At 46.3% G+C, this 17,256-nt stretch overlaps 1 protein-coding gene across 1 annotated transcript in view; it reads left to right on the top strand.

Annotated features, from left to right (window-relative positions):
* The window catches only part of IGDCC4 (immunoglobulin superfamily DCC subclass member 4), an 87,561-nt gene that overhangs the window by 15,314 nt on the left and 54,991 nt on the right, over positions 1 to 17,256 (top strand). The window contains 1 exon segment of the mRNA XM_066559000.1: positions 14,309 to 14,638. Within this exon segment, the coding sequence (XP_066415097.1) occupies positions 14,309 to 14,638 (330 nt within the window).

Here is a 17,256-nt window from a genome sequence, read left to right as displayed (position 1 = left end):
GTCTTCAAGAAACAATATTTTAATTGAAGCCATGATAAAAGCAGAGTGGCAGTGGTTGTTGTAAAGCTTAATTTATTAAACAGCCTTGTTTTTAATGCAAAAAAATCTGTAAAGAAAAAAAAGCTATGCACTTTAAAACTGTCAAAATAAAACCTACAACTTTGAAGTCTTAAAATACTTTGGGAAATGCTGAATGTTTTTGACTGGTTATATGGAACAGCTGAACTGACTTAACTGGAACAAAATTAGAGGAACAAAGAGGTTTTGTTTCCAGAGTGTATTCTTTGCCCTTTGACAGCGCTGTCTGGCTCACACTCTGAGTTAGATACACGGAGCAGGTCACTGTCGGCTCCCCCCCTTTGGTTAGACTTTCACATAGGCAACCCCACTGGAACAACAATAATATTCTTACAAAAGAGAAAAAATTACTGGAAGATTCAGGGGCAAGGACAGAATCTGAACCTGCTGTTACTGTTGGGTTGGGTTTTTTTAAGGAGCCTGAGTCTCATATTGATGGTGCCACATGTCAGTGCTGAGTTTGGGGGTACCTTGGGCTAGCAGGGCTTTTCCTGGCTGGTGATTGATGTTGCATCCCACACAACTGGACTTTCTCAGCATGGTCTTGAAGTAAGAGACTTGTTTTCCATGGAAGATGCTATGAAGATCTCTCTCCCAGTGAACTCTTCCCGTGTACCCAGCAGCTTTCATAACCCCTCTGCACAGGGGGTATCACTGGCTTGGTACTGGCACTCTGGCTCTGGGAGGTGCTCATGTGCTCTGTTCTTCTGTCATTCCAGGCTATTTGCCTGAAAACAGCCTCTCTGAAAAGTCTGTCTTCTGTTAAGGAAGGGCAGACAGCAGGACGAGATGAGCAGCTGAGAAACAGGGCTCTTGTTTCCATGCAAATATCCTATAAAGAACAAAAGAGGGGAGGAAGAGTGTTCAGAGGTGGAGTCTGCCAGCAGAAAGGCTTCAGAGTTGTTTTCCATGAGTAGCATCAAGTCCATGTGAATGTAATTTTTACACTGTTGTTGCTGTGGGTCTCATGGGTGAGTCACAGATGCTGCTTTTGTTTTGGACTTCTGGAGGGCTAAATCTCCTCTCTGTGGGAATTTTGCTGCTGAATTCACTACCAGAGAATTAGGGCTTTTAGGATCTGGTGCTGAAATGAGTTACCTCTAATTCCCAAATCTCAGCTTATACAGGAGGCAGGATGCAAATGAACACAAGAGGTGCCTTGTGTGCCCCTGGGTGTACCAGTGTGTCTTGCTCTGAGGATGCTGAGGGCACATTTCACTGACTGTAGGACTGCCCTGTGGTTTCTTTCCCAGTGCTTTCTTCCCTTTCCGTGTCACCTGAGCATGCTGGGAAGGTGTCAGAGGGCGCGAAGCCCTTCGTGTCAGCAAAGAGCACTAGGAAAACAGTGTTGTGAGCAGCAGCCTCAGCCTTGCTGGAGTTGGCTTTGAAGGTCTTGGGGAGGAGTTGGGACTGGAGATAGAGACAGCCCCGTGATGTACTTGAATTGATGTGTCAATGGCAAAGAGCTCTTGGGGACTTGCTGCCATTCACTGCAGCAGGAGCTGGGGTGATTTAAGACTTGGCTGCTCAGAGCTCCCTGTAGTAGAGGGAACCAGATTGATAACAAAGGCAACAGGAGTAAATGTACATCTGCCTCTTCCATCACTGCCCCCAGCAAGGCAGAAACGTCCCCTTATCAGCATTCATATCCTTTACAGCTATGGGTATTGAGTTGAGTTGCAAGCCAGTTCAATGCTGGAGCAGATGCACACTGAATTTAGTAGCTTGCTTAGAAATAAGTATCAGCAAGATGTCAGAGAGGTTAGGCTCATTATGAGATCTCATTAATTCTGTGAAATACCCTGTAGAGAATATATTAATATTCTTATTCTGTTGACATATATTAACATATATAATAGTTGTATAATTGTTACTAATAATTATGATAATAATAAGCTTCTACTGGTAGACAAGTCAAAATGGATATTCAGAAGTCCCTGTAGGTACTTCTAACCCACAGTTCATGGACAGAGGTGCTGATGCCTACAGCGTGGTGAGAAGTGGCAGTTCCTCTCCCTGCTCCTGTGTGGGAGTAATGTCAGCCTGGAGGCCAGATTTCACAGGTACAGTTGCTGTCTGTGCTGCTTGGTGGGGTCAGGCAGTTTGGGTTGGGAATTTCCTATGCTCTTGGCTGGAAATTACCATCCCTACCCTGGTATTTGCTGCTGTTCAGCAGAAGAACCTGAATTTGATGTGCCTGCTCTTGTGCCATTGCAGTGGTGCAAAAGTAAAAATCACCCTCAGCCTAAAACATTGGTTTGCAGAAGCCCATTCTGCTTTGCCCTGCAGAGAGATCACTGTCAGTGACAGTCTCATCCAGGGGTCTCCTTTCTTACAAACTCCAGGCTTTTCAGATCGCTGCCCTAGATGAGATAAAGGTCTTGGTTGTGTGTGTTATGTGTGCATAGTTGCCACCCTACTAGGCCAAATCTTGCCATTAGTTCTAACAGAAAACCAGAGGGTGCCCTGATTTTTAAATCATTAAAAGAACTCAGACACATGGATCTTGAAAGGTTCTGGATTAAAATATGTTCTTCTGTTTTCTTAAATGTAAGACCTGCTAACAAGCACGTGGAGACCCACAGCGATTACAATTCAAAGCTTGGTTCAAAGGGTAAAGCTCTTCTTGATTTATTGGAGAACATTACTCTGTGGCGTATCTGAAAGCCAGATGCAGGGTGACAAACCAGCAGGATTATGGCAAAGCAGTAATATTCAGGATTGTCCAAAGAAAGATTAACTTTTCCAGTCAGCTTTTACTGATGCAAATTCCCTCCCGCTGTGTTGCAATAAAGAGCAGAAATAACTAAATATGAAATGCTGACTCGTAAAGGGGAGTCATCTAAAGTGCTTTGTGTTGCAAGATTTCATGAAAATGGTTTTGAAATGTTCTGCTGCATTTACCTTCCAGAGAGGCCAGTTGTGCCAGCTGGCAGGTGCTCTCAGCAGTGCATCATCCTGGAGCAGTTCGGGGTGGAGCCTCAGCACTGGAACATCCCGTCCAGCTCGCAGGGGTCAAAACAGGATTGTTCCCCCTAGTGCCTTTTTTCTTTTTTCTTTTTTTTAATAAATAAATGTTAAAAGGTTTTGTCCAGTGCAGGTATAAAAGTCTCCAGCTTGGTTTCAGTCTCTTTTTTCTGGGCAACAGTTCCAAATCACTCCCTTCCCTGGCAGGGGGATGGCTCTCTAAAGTACATCTTAGGGTTCCTGGTCTTTAGGATCAATGCAAGTTGTGTTCAGTGAAGGTCTCTTTCATTAAGTTCATATTATACAATATAAAGGGCATTTTTCTTCCTAGTGTGACCCCATTGCTCTGTGTTGTAGGTAGCTTGCATCCTGGTGCCCACTGTTACAGTTCCTGTTTCCTTTTTGAATTGCTTTTTCTGCTGCTCCCATTGTTAATCCTTACCTGCTCTGGGTTTTTGTGGTATGTTGGATCCTTTTTTTTTTCCTTTTTTTTTCAGTAGCCTGCATTAAAGTTCTTTAAAGTGTTCTTTACAGCAGACATCTTAGGCTTGATTTTTTTTTTTGTGTTTGTAAAGCATCCAGTACAGTTTTGCAAGCCCATCCCAAGCTAAGCACTACAGCCTATAGACCTTGTCCTGCTGAAGCTTAGAGGTTATGATTTCCCTCAGTTTTGCCGAGACTCTGCTGGGCTGGGTCCAAAAGGTGAATTCAGACACCACCCTGCTTCTCTAGAACTTTGTTTCCAGCTTCAATCCTTGTGTTCTCTCCCCTCAGTCTAATTAAACCCCGCTGTAACAAATGCTGTGAAGCCAGCTGCCATGCTTTGGCAGGTAGCAAGCACAGGGCAGCAAAACCTCCAGCTAATCTCCATCCATGCTATGAAGTCATAAGAATCTTGTTAATTTTTAAAAAGCCCTTGATGCCCACTAATCCAAATCAATTTTAATTTCTTTCATAAAGTCATGCTTCCATTTAAGCTTCAGCTAAGAATTACAGCTAATTTGTTCGATTTTATAACAGTATAATTGAAAAAGTGATTTTAATGTCCTGGCAACCATATTCCCTTTCTTTGGTTGTTAATGAAAGAATCCATTAAAGTTAAATGATTTGGGCACAGATTCAAGTTGAATCGCCTGAATATTCTAGGGGAGTGTTTCTGACCATCTGCTGCTCTGTCACTGGCATTTGTGTTGTAAATGGGACCGAGAGAAGGACTTCACAGGTCTTGTTCAAACCATTAAGCGTAAAATATAATTTTAATTTTCTGATCTCAGTGTAAATAGTGGAAATACTCAGGAGAGTTGGGACTGCTCTGATCTGTGGGATCCTGCACTCATAAATCTCACTGCTGAGCAGTGCTCCCACATCCTTTCCAGGGGATCTTGTGGCTGTTTGTATTGATTACAGTACGTTGTTCAGCAGCAGGTTGTAAGTTCCTTTTAATGACAGGCAAGACAACTGGAAGTGGAGCCTGTGAAGGGGAGGCACACCCGATGGAGAAGTGTTTTTCCCGCTGCCTGGAGTCACACTTGCCGTTTCCGTCTGGCTGCGATCGGAGCGGTGCGTCCTAGGGAGGGTTGGTGAGCGTGAACAGACACAACTAATAAATTACAGCAGCTGCTGTCACTCCTGCCTCCTTTGCAGAGAGCCAGGGTGGCTGAGCTGGGGCTCGGGGGCTGAGCTGGCACTCCAAGCACAAGCCTTGTACACCCAAGCAGGGGCAGAGTCAAAGGGCTTCTGTCCTTTCTCTGTAACATACTCTTCCTCTTTCCTTTGCTGCTGAGCTTTCTTGCTGTCCTTAGTGACATGCAACATGCCTGACAAGCTGGGAGGCGAGATGGACAGGGAACCAGGCCATGAAATTCAATGGAGGTGCCACTGACTCTCACTGGAGGTGGATGAGTCTTTGGGTGCACCATTAAAGCTGGAAGTGTGCCTGTCTTGCAATGTGAAAAAAAAAGAAAATAAGATTACAGGGGATGTGTTTCTTTTGAAATTGTGAAGTCTAGCCCAAGTTTCTGGAGATCTTTAAAATGATGGAGCAGCAGGATGGGCTCTGTCTGCTTGCTCCACAGCTATACACTGCACTTTGTGTGTAAAATTTTGAGTTACAAAGGCTAAAGAATTGTCTGGTAGAAAGGACAGAATGTATTAGCTGGGAAGTTTGGCTGCTAGATTCGGACTTGGAGTGGGGACACTGTTTCATTCCTCTTCAACCTTTCCCAAGCTTTAGCATTGGGTATGCTGCCCCTTTTTTTTTTTTTTTTTTTTTTTTAAATACTGTCGGGTGGTGAGAACTTGGCTGATAAAATATTCACTGTTGGAACTGAACATTTTTCAATTTAGTGTATTTATATTTGTATCTTTGGAATATGCAAAGCCATTAACCCAGGGGGAAAGAGCTACAAAACACTCTTAAACTGTAGCCCACAGGTGAAGGATTTTTGTGTATTTATTTGTCAATATTAGTTTCTGGTTCAATGACTATTCCCAAGAGGGATGATACTGAAGCTTGTATCATACTGCATACTTTTAGCTTTCTCAGGCATGGAGAGATGAAAGTGTATCCTAAAAGTATGCTAAACTGAAACAGTTGAAGTATAAAAATAGGTAATGTTGTAACAGGAGATCTTCTTTCAGTCTCCTCTGTGTCCTTTGCAGATAAAGTGTTATGTATGATGAAGTAAAATCAGGAACCTGTGCATCTCACAAAAGCAAAATAACTGGGTTTCCTTTCCAACATCAGTGAAAAATGCAGGAAGTCATTATGTGTTTAAACGGGTGTCGGTGAGATCATGCAAATCCAAGGCAGTTGTTTTAGTCTACAAATCTCAGGCTTATTCAGCCTGGACCCTCAGCAGCACAATTACAGTCACTGCAGCAAATGGGCCTTCTGATGTTAACACCAGCAGATAACAAAAATAGCATTTAATAACTTTCATTAGAGTTAGTGTTTCTAGGGCTTTGGGGCTTTGCTCTTTCAAATCATTTACATAATTTGCAGGTACAAGCTGCTGTGCCAGACTGTCCCTCTGATTCTCTCTCTGATCAGAGCATATTAATGCACTTGTTTGATGGTCTGTTACCAATAATTACCTTGGATTGCATTAGGAGCATTTCCAGCATTGCAGCTGGTCTGTATTTTTCACTAAGTGTATTTCAGGGCCCAATTACAGGACTGTGATGTGTTATTGTTCCAGTGCACTTGTTCAAGCTTGTAATTTTAATGTGCCTCCACACTGTAAATCTCTGAATGCAAACCCAGGGCTCTGTCCTGAGTTCCCCATGTGTCCCGTGCTTGCAGCAGCTTCTGCAGGGATCATCTCAGCTGTTCCTCATTGGCCTTTTTAAGAAGGGAAAGATGAGGGCCAGGAGATGGACATTGCCTTGAAGATGTTTGTAGAGCAAAGCCTGAGGTTTGGTGCTCTGTGTGGTGGGTGTGGAGTGGCTGGGAAAGGCAGAGGAACAGCTCAGTCCTCCCTGGATCAGGCAGTGTGGGGATTGTGGAGAGGCTTTCAGGGATTTTAGTGTTTAAGTCACTTGGGCACTTTGAGCATCCTTCAGTGCAAGGGAGGCTCACATTTATATTGCTCTACACGGGGCACCTCTCCCTGTTCCACTGTGAGACACCTTGGGGAGAGGACCTGATAAAGGCTGAGTTTAGCAAATCTGGATTTTGAAATTCTAGGCTTCCTTTGCCTTCAGAAACCCTTCTGGGGTCAGAGGGGAGAAATGTGAACACTTAACCTTTGTGAAAGTCAAGCACTTTACTGTTATAATTGCCATTGACAATTCAACACAATGAATAAATTATTACTGCTATTGATTTGTTTCATCTTTCTGGACCATTTGTTACAGGGGATACATCAGAATAACACAGTCTCAATGAGAAGGAACTCAGTCCTGAGAGCTGGTGTGATGTTTGTTCCTATCTGTTAGGCATCATCTGTAGACAGATATTTGTGCAAATCTGATGCTTCTGTGGAAGCAGGAGAGCACTTAGTCCTTTCTAGAAATCAGTTGGCATTTTACTAGGTTGGAGTTTCCAGGGCTGTGTGGGTTGGTGGTTTTCATGGTCTTGGGTGGCTGAAATGAACAGCTTCAGTTGACTTCAGTCTTAGGAGCATCTTCAAAAATACTTCCATGCAGACCTTCTCAGCTGTTTGTTTTCCTTGGTGTATGTTGCATTTATACACAAAGGTATTCACTTCCCCATGTGAAAAAACTTCATTCAATCCCTGCCCAAACCAGCACATCTGTTTACTGTAATTACAGCTTTAGATGATATCATTCTTTCTAGGTATGGCCCATAAACAGTGTTGCAGGTGTTTTAGATGTTTCTTTCATGCCATCCCTTCTGCTCTTTTGTTTTGAATTGGGGATTTGAACAGGACAAAGGCCAGAGGCTCATACCCAGCATTGTTCTTTGGGGAGAGTTGCGTGCTCCAGCTTTCCATGCCAGCATTCATCCTGGGTCCGGATGTGTGCCAGGACTTGAGGAGCACCAGTGTGCACCCAGGCCCAAGCTGGGGGGTGACCAGGACACTGTACAGACACCATGGCTGCAGCTGGATGTGTGCAGGGTGTGAGGGGACTGCTCTTGGCACGGCCTCCTACCCAGCCCCTTGATGTGGGGACAATGTGACGCTCTCCGCATGCCGCCTCTTGCTGCCTGCAGTGCCGGGCTGGCACCCAGCTGCTCATGAAAGGCTGGGATCAGCTTAGTGACAGGGGATGATCTGAGAGTCCCTTGCTGCCAGCTGGATAAATACTCCTGCAGCAGTGGGAGATGCTGCATTATTAAATAAACCATCCGGGTTGCTTATATGCAGAATTAGGATAAGGTTGGCTTCCCACTGGTGAGCACTGCTCAGCACTGGAACTGCTCTGCTGTGCCTGGATATCAAGTGTGGATAAAATGGTCTTTTCAGCAGCTCTGGAGATTAGTTTTAGGAGCCTTCTGTTCCAGAGAGACTTAATGGGTGTTGAAGGTGTAACTTTCTTATTCCTGTTGCTATTACAAGGTGGAAAGTTCCAGTAACATCTGGTAACTAAGTAGGGAATGTAGGGATCTTGACCCTTCTGTCTCACAGGCCTCCTTACGGTTTAGTGGAAGAATGCTTTCTATTTTATTGTGCCGTGGGGAGGCTGAACAAGTGATGCACAAGGGGATTTAGGTGTCCAGCTCCTCTTTCAGCCTCCCATTCTCTAGAGATCATGGGAGTGGGGCGCTCCAAGCCCAGAGCTCCTCTGGTTCTGCTTTCAGTGATGGTGTTGCCGAGCACCCAGCATGCAGACTGTCGGAGACCTTCGTCCAGATTTCTTTCTGGGTCACCACTTGCCAAGTGCAATTGCCCTAAAAACAGACTGAGACCAAGCTATTGACTTGTAATTGTCAATGCATAAAGTTTCCAAGAAGAAAGAGAGCTTTGTGTGGCTTTAATGGGGACACACTGAAGTATAGTCGCTCTTTGAATTAGACAATGGGAACGTAAAGATTTTCTACAGCTCCTGAGAGCCTCTGAAGAGCATCGGCAGAAGGTTACATTAAGCAGAACAATGGCACAGTAGTTGGCTCGCTGAGAGGTAGGAAAACCCTTTGGAAGGAGTAACTTCACTTTTCTTCAGTACTGTTTGCTCCCAATTAAATAAGATTAATTGTGCTGTTGAGTTCCAGGAGTTCAACATCCAAAATAAATACATAAATTAAGGCAGGCGACAGTGCAGAGGCTCAAATGCAGTTTGAATTCCTGCCACCTCTGTGGGATGTGGAGGGGAGAGAGGAGCCCTTTCCTCTTACTGCCTGATATCCCACAGAACACACACGACGACCCAGCGCTCTGCTCTCCTTGCCTGAGCCACTTTCTTGCTCCTGGGAAGGTTTTCTTTGGCTGGATCTCTGCAAGGTGCACAAGCCAGTTTCAAAGTGCCAGATGTGTGTGGAATAGGAAACATGCTGGCCAGGCTCCAGGCTGTGGGACCTGCAGCACAACAGCGGCTCCCCAGGAAAATCTCTGGCTGCCAAGAGCTAGAAGTGATGTCAGCTCTGGAACTGTGTCAGATTAGAAACCCTTGTACTTTGCTCCCTGTGAAGTATTAATCTCCCAAGGCCTGTGCCGTAATGGGTCCTGTCTGGCTTGGCTCAGCTCTCTTTGTTTTGGGCTGGGAGTGTTGGAGGGGTTTCTCAGGAAGGCACTGGAGGCTGTCAGTGGTTTGGCTGCTTTGGGCTGGGTGTCCTTGAGCTGCTCGCAGGGCCTCACTCAGCCATGCTAAAGATGGACCTCCCCTGCCTTGAAGTGAAGGTCTGAGCCTTGGAATCGTTGATTGGGCTGGGGTTTGTAGGAGTGGTTGTGCCTTGGGATCTTGTGTGTGCCTAAATGTCTTTGGCTTTCCCCAGCTGAATGAGTTTCTTGAAGAGAAGATAGAATTGATAGAGATGTGCTGTCAGTTCTTATGGGCCTTACTCAGGAGTTGTGGCTCAGGTGATTTCAGCTGTGCTAGAAAAGGAACGCAGATATGCCAGTGCACTGAATCCCTTTTGGTTTATGCCTGAATGTTTTGTTTTCACAGTAATTACTAAACCACGACTCGTTCTCCTCTGCACAAAGCCATTTGTCTCCTGTTGAACAGTAACCTTTTATTTGCTTGTGCTGTGTAGCAGAGCTCAAGGACATGTTTACTAATGATAGCCAAAATTTCACCAGAACAAGCTTCTCCCTTGTCTAGGTTTTTCCATCTTGATTTAAGTGGTTAAACCTCAGGGAAGGGATGGGAAATAGCCTTATGTGCAAGGATACAGGTGGGGGTTTGTGCTGTTCTTAGTCATGGAGTGAAAGCTCCCAACTCCATGGGTTTAGAGTACTGCATGTCCTGGATGTAAAAACACTGCTGTGAGGGTCTCACCTCTGCCCAAGTATTTGCATTGTCAGCAATCTGTCAGACCTTGCTGTGTTGCTTGCTCACACTTCACCTGCTTAGTTATAGATTTGAAATTAAAACCCAACAGAATCTGTTCTTTTTCCCCTTTACTCAGTGGTACGTTGGGCTATTCCTGCCTCCCTTTGATGTTGGGGAGAGGAGATAATAGGAGTGGGGTTTGGCTGGACGCTGAGATGTGCAACTGGGGAAGGGCTGTTGGCTGGTTTAATGTGGATTTTCAGATGCCTGCCTTGGATCTGAACTCAGGCTGGCAGGGGCTGTGCTCCCATGGAGGGCAGAGGACAGCTTTGTGCCTTGAAGATTTGACGACCTTTGTTCATTTGAAACGCCCTGTTTTTTTATGCCACTCAACAGGAGACTTTTTAATTTACTTCACTGGGCCTGGATGCCGGAGGTGGATGGATGGCTGATGGAAGTGAGGAAATAGATGGGAGAAAAAGAACATTTTCTCCTGGGCTGTTTTTATGCGCAATATAGCCTAGGGGTTAGCAACACAGGGGAGAGTGAAAAAACCCTGCAGAGCCTGGGTCAGAAAATATAATTTTCATGGGAACAAAATGCTTTTAACTTGCTACATCAAAGACCCTCCATTCCAGAGCATTCTTTGTGTTTGAATACATCTGCATTCCCCTAGAACTCTGTATGTGAATGCACGAGTATGTCGTGTGTATCTACATGTGAGTGTATATTTGCACATGCATTTATGATCTGAAAGCTGTTACTGCCCACCTTGGAATAGCTCGGCAGCTGAAACTACTTCCAGCAGGAGTCAAAAGCAAAAAGCTGTTTAGCTCCAAAGCACAGGTCTGTAGCTGGAACACCTGCCTAGGACTGATGTGTAAAAAGCCCCTCTGGCTCCTGTCTTGGAAGCCCACCTTGACTACATTCATTACAGCATCACCTCTGGCAGGTAAGAGAGTGGAGGTGAGCAGGAGGCTGCACGAGCACGTGGCTCTGTGCTTAACCAGGGTCCTATCAATTTCTGTCACTACAGGATGAAGAATGGAGGTTGGAAATAGTCAGCAGCTTCTGTAAGCACTTAACATTCCTGATTTCATTTGTCTTTGATCTCACTTGGACTAATTTTACTCTCTTCTGATCCCTTTCCTTGAAGGGGCTTTTATCTCATTGTCAGGCTTGCTAATTTAGTGCGGTGTTTTGAACCAGAGCTCCTCCTACGTTTCCAGAGCCTGGAAGGTAATTTTTTTTCCTTAATCAGGGAGTGTCTGTGGAGTTCTTTGAACATCTTGGGACAAAAGTCATACTGGGGCTTTTTGCAATGCCAAGTCTGCACTCTGGACCCTACTGCTCAACCTCTGTATGTGCAAATGGCTTGTCACCAAAAACTTGTGGTATTTTGGGGCCAAAGGGGCAGTAAGGAGGGCTGGCTGATTTGGGACAGGTCAGAGCAGTCTGGCGTTGGGTGGGAACTTCATTTGCTCAGCTGGAGGCCTTCCCAGCCGGCTGTGTAAATAATAAACAAGGGGGGTGGTCACACGTGTTTGACCAACCAAGTAGAAGCTTGGATCCCGGTAGATTTTGACTTTGGGGAAAGGAACTGGGTGATTTAGGGATATAGAAACATCACCACATGTTTTTGAAAAGCAAATACTTTTTTTTTGTGATAGAAAATGTGTTCTGTTCTTATTCTGGTACAAGCAGGTTGAGTTGATTTTTTAAGGAGTTGAAGTTTGAGAGGCTGATAATTGCTTCTTACTGTGGGAAGATGCACTGCAGATCCCTTCTCTATTCCTGGCTGTCCCCTTGCACTTTACCTTTGGAAGAGGAGGAGTATTTTCAGCAAAATGCCATTCTAATTGCTGTCTGAAGAAACTAGAAAATAGGACAGATATACAGGCTGTTCTCCCAAGTGATGAACAGGAGCTTCTAAAGATGACAAGTGTAAGGAAAGGCAAAGAATGAAGACTTTACCCAACAAAGTTTCAAATCTTTTGGAGTAAGCTCTGTGTCACACAGCTCAGCCTTTGCTGTGGCAGCCCTGCCTTCACAGAGGTGGTGTGTGCACACAGGCTGCCTGAGCCCTGGTGACATGCTGCCAGCAGCAGCTGCTACAGGAACATCCCTTTGGAGAAGTGTCTGTGCCACTGCTCCTCCATGGATGAGAATTCTCAGGGATGGGGGTTCTCATGACAGCATCTGAGCATGCCTCCTGTCCTGAGCTCAGCTGAGTTTTCTCCAGCTGTTAACCCTCTCCTGTGCTTGTCCATGTCACCTGCACAGCTGTTTGGTGCACTGAATTTCTCACTACTCATACAGTTTTTTATTACCATCTGTCTTGCATGAAAGGCTTCCAGAGGCAGTGTCTTTCCAGCACATCCTGGGCAGCCTTTCAGCCTCATGTTCCCCATGGAACCATTCAACCTCCTGAGGAGCCACTGAGTTCTTTACCTTGCAGTGATCCTCAAAGGACCAGTCTGCCCTAGTAGACATGAATGGGCAGAATTGCCCTACAGGCGGACTCTTGGTGACATTTGCCTGACCTGGACCTGCCAGGGCAGTGCTGGCTGACAAATGTAGCAATTCCATTGTGGTCTGTACACACTGGAGCTCAGGGATGTCTGCTACTTCTGCCTGTACTTTCTCCTTGCAGAGTGTGAGATAGCAGCATGGTGGAAGCATCCACGTGGGAAAACCCCAGGGGCTTGCAGGTAGCTCTGTGTTGGCAATGGCTGCCCTTTGTCACGGAGTACAGTGCCTGGCTGTTGTGCTGCCTGGGACATGGGCATCTCTGTATCCTGCTGGATTCGTCTCTGGGACATTGCCCCCCGGATGTCCTAGAGAAGGTGACACAAGAGGGTCTGTTCTGTCCCATAACAGTAGCAGTCAACAGGCAGGGTTCTTGTGTGGCCTCCTGGTCACTGAAGGGACAGAGCTGGCCAACACCAAGTTCTCAGTGGTTGTTGTACAACCCAGCAGCAGTGACAAACCTGACAAGTTCCCGTCCCCACGGGCACCGAGTTGGCCATGCATGGGGACAGGGTTAGGCCCTTCCTTCCAGGGGCACCTGCGGTTTCCAGCACACGCCTTGAAATAATTCCACCTCCCTGCATATGTAATTTTGCGTGTCATTGCCCCTAATTGCATGCTTAACACACACTCTTTTTAAAGTGCAGCCCTTTTATCAGCAGTAGGTAGTAGCAGGTTTAATAGGGTGTTTGAATTCCTATAAAATTAATCTGTAGCCTTCTGCGATAGGAGACGGGCAGGGAGCCATGTGGTTCATATCCAGTGTTGATAAACTTGTTATAGAGGCAGGAAACATTTCTGATTGGAGCAGTGACAAAATAATCTGGAGCAGAGCCATAAAAAGAGTGGATGGTGATGGTTTGAGCACAGCAGAGATTGAAATTGCTGGTGTGTGGAAGCAGCGCTGCCAGCTAACATTGACTTAGTGTCTCTGGAGAACTCTAACGGCAAATGCATTTTATTAATGGCAATATTCTTTTAGGAAATGCTGAGCATTGTTTCAGAGGTGGAGCCCCCTCGAGTACGTGGGTTTGGAAGTCGGCCAGACCAAGATCTGTTCAGCTGAGCTTGTTGCTGGTCACTGCTCTGGCCTGGCTGCAGCGGGAAGGTTGCCTAAGGGCGTGTGCTGGGTACTGTCTGCTAACAACTGGAATATCCTTTTCTAGTGCAGAAAATGCACCCATCCATTCTTGCTCTGGATTCACCTGTATGGGATAAAATGCTCAGAGACAGCAGGTCATGTTTTTAACTGTTCTTTTATTGTCTTTCCTTTGAAATGTGTTTCCCAGAACATGAACATTAGTGGGAGTTGTTGCTTTCTCAGCTGGACTTGAGCTCTTACTGCCAGTAAGGGGGGGAGCTGCTCTAACTAGATTGTGGTCATTGACATTGGAGTGCCACATTGGGCTTGATACTTTTCCTTGCACTTAATTGTCTTGTGGGGATTGATCAGCCTTGGAGGAGGCTCTGATGTGCAGGTGAGAGGGAGCCTGCCACGGCCAGCCGTGGTACTGCATCTTCTGGGCTTGCTCTTACTGATACCACCTCTTCACCTCTTTCCAGCTGCTTTCTGCTTGAATCCAGCATGGAAACAAGTGTGGACAGCAGGGGTGGCTGCTGGGCCCATTGAGAATGGCAGAAATGGTGCCAATGGTTGTATAGCCATAGGGATGGGGGATGGAAAATGCAGCACACAGGAGTCATGGATTGTGCTGGTCACCCAACAGGGCTGAATTTCACCTGATACCTCCAGCCATGGTTCCTTTGCTGTGTAAAACTGGGATGTGATTCAGTCAAGGAAGGTAACCCCCACTGCCACACTGTCTTTTCTTTGCAGGGAGGCTGTCGGAAGGGGATTCTCTGGAGCTGAGCTGTAGTGCTGGTCCTGCAAAGGTGATACTGGAGCCAAACCAAGTGGTGATTTTGGACTGTAACCTGACCCCTGTTGAGCAAGTGATCAATATCACATGGAAGAAGAATGGGTTTCCATTAGTGGAGCAAGAACATCTCCATGTGCTTCCAAATGGATCGCTCTTCATCTCATCCCAGGCTGTGGCAAAGGACAGTAAATATCCTGAGAGGGATGGTGCTGAGGGCAATTACTCCTGCCTGTCTCACACCTCCCTAGGGACTGTCACCAGTCAAACAGCTGCAGTCAGATTTTCAAGTAAGTGTTCTGGGGGTTTTGTTCATTTCCTTTCCTTCCCCTCCTGGTACTTGTACAGAAATCTGCTTCCCCAGGAGCTTGAGATAAAAAGTCTGTGAAATAAAATCATAATAATGATGATAGTCCATAAATAAGCAGTGGTGTTTTCCTGTTATCCCACTGTTAACATCCTGTGTACACCCAGGTAAGTGTCATCAGCTATGAATTAAAAACAGAGCCCTCCTCTTTCCAAAAGACAGTGCTTGTTTTTGCAGAGAACTTCAGAGCCCTGAGTGCAGCACCCTGTGCTTGGAGACATGGCTGTGGGGGGGTCTGGCTGTGGCAGCTTGTGAGGTGAATATCTCTTTGTATGGAAGAGATGAAAGAAAGGGTTCTTCAGGGCAGTTTTTGTTTGGATTGAGAAGGACACTCCAAGATCTGAACTGCTGAATCTCTGCACAGAGTTCAGGAATAAAATTCCTTTCTGTTCAGGCTTGGCTCCTGGGGGCTATTTTAAGTGAGTGCAAATAAACGATTCCTTGACCTGCCAAATAGGTGAGGCTAGAAAATAATGCAAATACATAACACTTCTCTCTACTACAGTGACTTATGTGTGTTAAATGTTGCTAAAAACAGCTGCACAGGCACACCATGGGAGTTGTGGGGGGGTGAAGGTGCACAGATAATGTCCTGACACCCCCTTTACATTGGAATGTTTTTAGGCTCTGGTACCCCATCCATGTTTGGCCAAGGGAGTGTGCTGTAGAAACCAGAACTGCTGGGGAAGCTTTGCCAGATGAGGGGAAAATCTTTGACTTTTGCAACACGTCCTCCTTTTCTACTCAGAAAATGTTTAGCACGCAGTCAGGGATCCTGCACACAGGTATTGTTTGGGAGGAGCTGTCATTAGTCCAGGTGGATTTATTTAGGTGCCCCTGCCTCAGTCCCAGACAGCCTGAGTTAGGTTATATTTATTCCCTTTTAGGGGTGACTTATGTTGAAGTGTGTGCTGTGTCTCTTGTGCAGTGGCAATGGGCTGTGTCTCTATTATGGTCCTGGGTTTATTGTTTGGTGTCTTACGAGTTAGAACAGTGGAGACATCTCAAAATGGGGAGGCTGACTTAAATTGCCCTTCTCTCCTCCTGGATTTTTCCAGAAGAGCATAAATGGGTGATGCCTCTCTCCATCCCCTTCTGTGTTTGTCCCAGAAATGGGAAATTTCAGGTGAACTCTTTCCTTGTGTGTACTTGAAGGTCTCCTTTTATTACCATCTGCACAGGGAAAATGCTGCTTCTGTGGCACACACATGCACCTGACATAACCTATCCATTTCTGAGCAGGGAGCAGCAAGAGAATTGATTAATGAAATGCATCTCTCACTTCGATTTGTTCCAAGGGCTGGGCAGAAGCACTCGCTCCATTAGCATTCAGCTGGAGCAAGTGAGGATTGTAAAGGCTTGGGTTTTTTCATTTTTTCCCCTGCCACTGAACATGGTCTGTCCAAAGCTGGATGGAGTGGATGGACTTATTCTTTGTGCTGATTGCCTTGGGGACTGCTAGTCAGGACAGGGCAGTAGAAGAAAACCTGTTCAGCAGGTGGGATGTGTTATTCCTGCCATGAGCTTGTCCTTCTGACCTGCAGGTCCTTTCCTTCCCTGGAATGGGGTTCCCATGCAGGGCTGTGGGGCTCTCTGTGCCACTGAGTCTTGCAGTAACAAGTGGGAGCATTGGGTATTCATAGCACCTCCCTTGCTCTGTACTGGTTTGGTGCTCTTGGTGTCATCTGCTGTGTTTCAGGCTTGTGGGAGTCCACTTCTCCCTGAGAGCCCAAGAGCAGCTCTGGCACCTCTCTCTGTGTAAGGGCTGCTAGCTTCCCAGTGGAGGGAGGGGAATGCTCCAGTGAGCCCAGAGGCTGGAGGAGGCCTTTTGGAGCAGTCAGGCTAGAGTGGTGGAGGTTGAATGGCATGTGAAGGCTGTGGCAGTGTGAGGACTTCCATCCTTCCACCGTGGTCCAGGAGCTCAGCTTGTTGGCATTTTGCTGAATAAACATATGGCTCACTGCCCAGTGTTCCCTGGCACCCTGTGTGCCACAAAGGGACCCCTGCCCTGGTCCCTGTCCACACCTCGTGGCAGTGGTGGCCATGGCAAAGGGGGAGGAGCAAGGCTGTGCGGGCTCGTGTGCCTGTTCAACAACCAGCTGCTCAGGCTGATAAACTGGGTTTTCCTGCAGGTTTTCCTGAGCCCCACGTGCTCTCACATGGAAGTACCAGGGGCATTATTGTAGTTGTGGGAAGGTGTAGCTTTCTACCTGTTAATAACTACATTGATGAAGATTTGTTAAAGCTTTTAATTTAGCTTAAACATTTTGTGCAAGGGAGGTTGTAGAAAATTACAGTAATTGTGCCTGTCAGATGAAGACGTTTGCTGTGCCTGGAGGGAATGGGCCAGCATTGCATGGCTGCTGGCAAGGGAGCACGGGAGAGGTTTGGAGTGTTCCTGCACCTGGAGGGACAGGCCACAGCAGGAATTAACACACAGGATCTCTCATCATCCTCTCTCCACACGGACAGTGTGTCTTCTCTGTGGCGCCCTGCGGGTCTGGGATTTGAGCAATGTCAGACTAGGATTTGTTCTTACTT

The sequence above is a fragment of the Molothrus aeneus genome, chromosome 13 (assembly GCF_037042795.1).
Source record: "Molothrus aeneus isolate 106 chromosome 13, BPBGC_Maene_1.0, whole genome shotgun sequence".
NCBI lineage: Eukaryota > Metazoa > Chordata > Aves > Passeriformes > Icteridae > Molothrus > Molothrus aeneus.
The sequence above is the reverse complement of the archived record's forward strand: the minus strand, read 5'-3'. Positions and strand labels throughout refer to the sequence as shown.